The sequence below is a fragment of the Phytophthora parasitica genome (genome assembly GCF_000247585.1).
Source record: "Phytophthora parasitica INRA-310 unplaced genomic scaffold supercont2.326, whole genome shotgun sequence".
Lineage (NCBI taxonomy): Eukaryota > Oomycota > Peronosporomycetes > Peronosporales > Peronosporaceae > Phytophthora > Phytophthora nicotianae.
This window is the reverse complement of record NW_008649312.1, coordinates 5,300-7,348: the sequence shown is the minus strand read 5'-3', so window position 1 is coordinate 7,348 and position 2,049 is coordinate 5,300. Positions and strand designations below refer to the sequence as shown.

Sequence of the window (2,049 nt, the reverse complement as noted above, 5' to 3'; positions counted from 1 at the left end):
GTTCCTGAGAAGGACGGGACCTCTTGTGTTCAGGCTCCCCAGAATCACTGCCGCCCGAAGACTTTCCCGACACTCCGGATTCTGAGTCGCGTTTGTGCTTGGCGGCCCGAGGCGGAGTCGCCCGGCGACCGGAGCTGTTGTGGGACTTGCCACTTGGACTGCTATCTTGAAAGTCCGCGTCCTGCTCATCATCGTCCTCGCTCGAAATGTCCTCGTAGAGCGCCATCTAGATCTCAGCTTCATCTTCCAGACGAACCTTCTTTAAGTTGGGCCAGCGATCCGGAATTTCGTCCGTTGACTCGATGAGCGCCTCCGCGCTTTTGAAGTACCACGTCGGTACGTACTTGGTCCACGGAGTCTGGTCGAGCTTGCCCCAGTACATCATCCGGACCAACATTTGAGTTAAAGCCCGCGATGTGATCCGGGTGTGCACCTCGTTGTCCCCGCTGACCAGGTCCAGAGCATCCTGATAGTCAAGTCCGGAAAGCATGACCTGTTGCAGGTCCGAACGTTGCTTGGACCAGACTACCGGGAGATCTTCCAGAGACTCGCGTACCTGAGTGATGGTCCGGAGTGGCCGTTTGGTGGCATCCAGAGCGTCATGATCATTCGGCGCGTACGCAGAGGGGCGAAGCTGAACCGTACCTTGAGATCGAGACTTGTCCGACGCCTTGGGTTTCTTGGGCGTCTGCTGTGGACTTGACGAATCGTGCGAGAGATCCAGAGGCTTTTTCTTGCTGTCGTCACGGTTTCCAGACCTGTCATCCTCCTTGGAGTCGCCGTCATCCAGACTGCCCTCGTCTTCGAAGGCGTAAGGTCCAGATTGTGCTCCGAAGTCATCAACTGCGTTGACCAGGATCTGTGTTTTCCAACTACTGGGAGGAATCTTGGAGTCCTTGGCGTGTTCCAACAGCGTTTTCAGGCGAGGCCAGTTGCTGTCGACCCGAGTGCCATGACGGTTCAAGAAGTTCATCGTCCGGGCCACATTCAAAGACCCCGCCGTGAGCCTGTTCTCGATACCCCGGATGCAGTCGCGGAGGTCGTCATTTTCTTGCGAAAGACTATCCACTTGGGCCTGCAGAGCTCGAGCTTCGCGCTAGTGATCCTGAGCTGCGCGCTTGAAATCCCGGTCATGCTCCGAGGCCTTGTGGTCCAGTTGTTTTCGAGCCAACTGAAACTGGTCATCCCAGAAGTTGCTCAAGATTGTTAATCCGGAACGCACATTGTCGTGCTTGATCATTAGCTCGGCGACCCTTTTGACGTTCTTCAGGGCTGACTCGTTGAGTTGCCCCTGGAACTCACGCAGTTCCTTCACCGCGCGATGAAGCGCCGTCGACGTCCCGAAGACCCGATCTGCGAGTCGCTCGCAACCAAAGGCACGGACCAGAGAGGCCAACTCGCGTTTCGCACGAGTCGAATCAACCACATCCTGGAAAACGCGTGGTGGCCACTCTGAGCAATCACCACGAGGAACCAACACGGAATTCGAGACGCCCTCACCGTCATCCAGGCCAAGAAGCCGAGCAACATCCTGAAGTTCAGCGTCCAAGAGATGTTCCACAGGGAAAATTGACTCCAAACCACCGAAACCGTCACGCATATTCGCACCTGAAGTGTAATCTTCGATACTCGCTGGAATTCCAACAACACTATGCGAATCTGACGATCCAGGTATCGGAGGCGTGAAGAACGCTGGCGGGTACTCGATTCGACCAGCAGGATGGCCTGCGATGGCCGCTTTCACCTTGTCGTCCAGCTCTCTCACGCTGTTAGCCCACGCAGCAGCACCGTCCTTTGTCAGAGGCCGCACACTGCTCGTGAGTGCGCTGCCAGGCCATGGGGTGCGCCGTGACAAGGCGAGCAGCGGATCGACCAGCTCGGCATCATCGGTACCGGCGTCAACACCGGACGCGACGCTGCCTGCAGCAGGCGTGTCCGCTGAAGGTGTCGGAGATGGAGGCACGTCGCCCGAAGGAACTTGCGCTGAACCGCCGCTTGCAGTTTCGCTCATAATATCCGCGATCGAGGGGAGTTTGCGTTGTGGACGAG

General features: G+C 57.2%; 2 protein-coding genes across 2 annotated transcripts; both read right to left on the bottom strand.

Moving 5' to 3' along the window:
• Positions 1-226: 226 nt before the first annotated feature.
• Positions 227-973, bottom strand: PPTG_20088 (hypothetical protein; the record flags this gene model as incomplete). The annotated part of the gene is made up of 1 exon (XM_008918822.1): positions 227-973. One exon carries the CDS (start codon positions 971-973, stop codon positions 227-229), a length of 747 nt encoding a protein of 248 aa, XP_008917070.1.
• A 123-nt stretch (positions 974-1,096) lies between these two features.
• PPTG_20087 (hypothetical protein) lies at positions 1,097-2,011 on the bottom strand (the record flags this gene model as incomplete). The annotated part of the gene is made up of 1 exon (XM_008918821.1): positions 1,097-2,011. One exon carries the CDS (start codon positions 2,009-2,011, stop codon positions 1,097-1,099), a length of 915 nt encoding a protein of 304 aa, XP_008917069.1.
• Between the last annotated feature and the right edge of the window lie 38 nt (positions 2,012-2,049).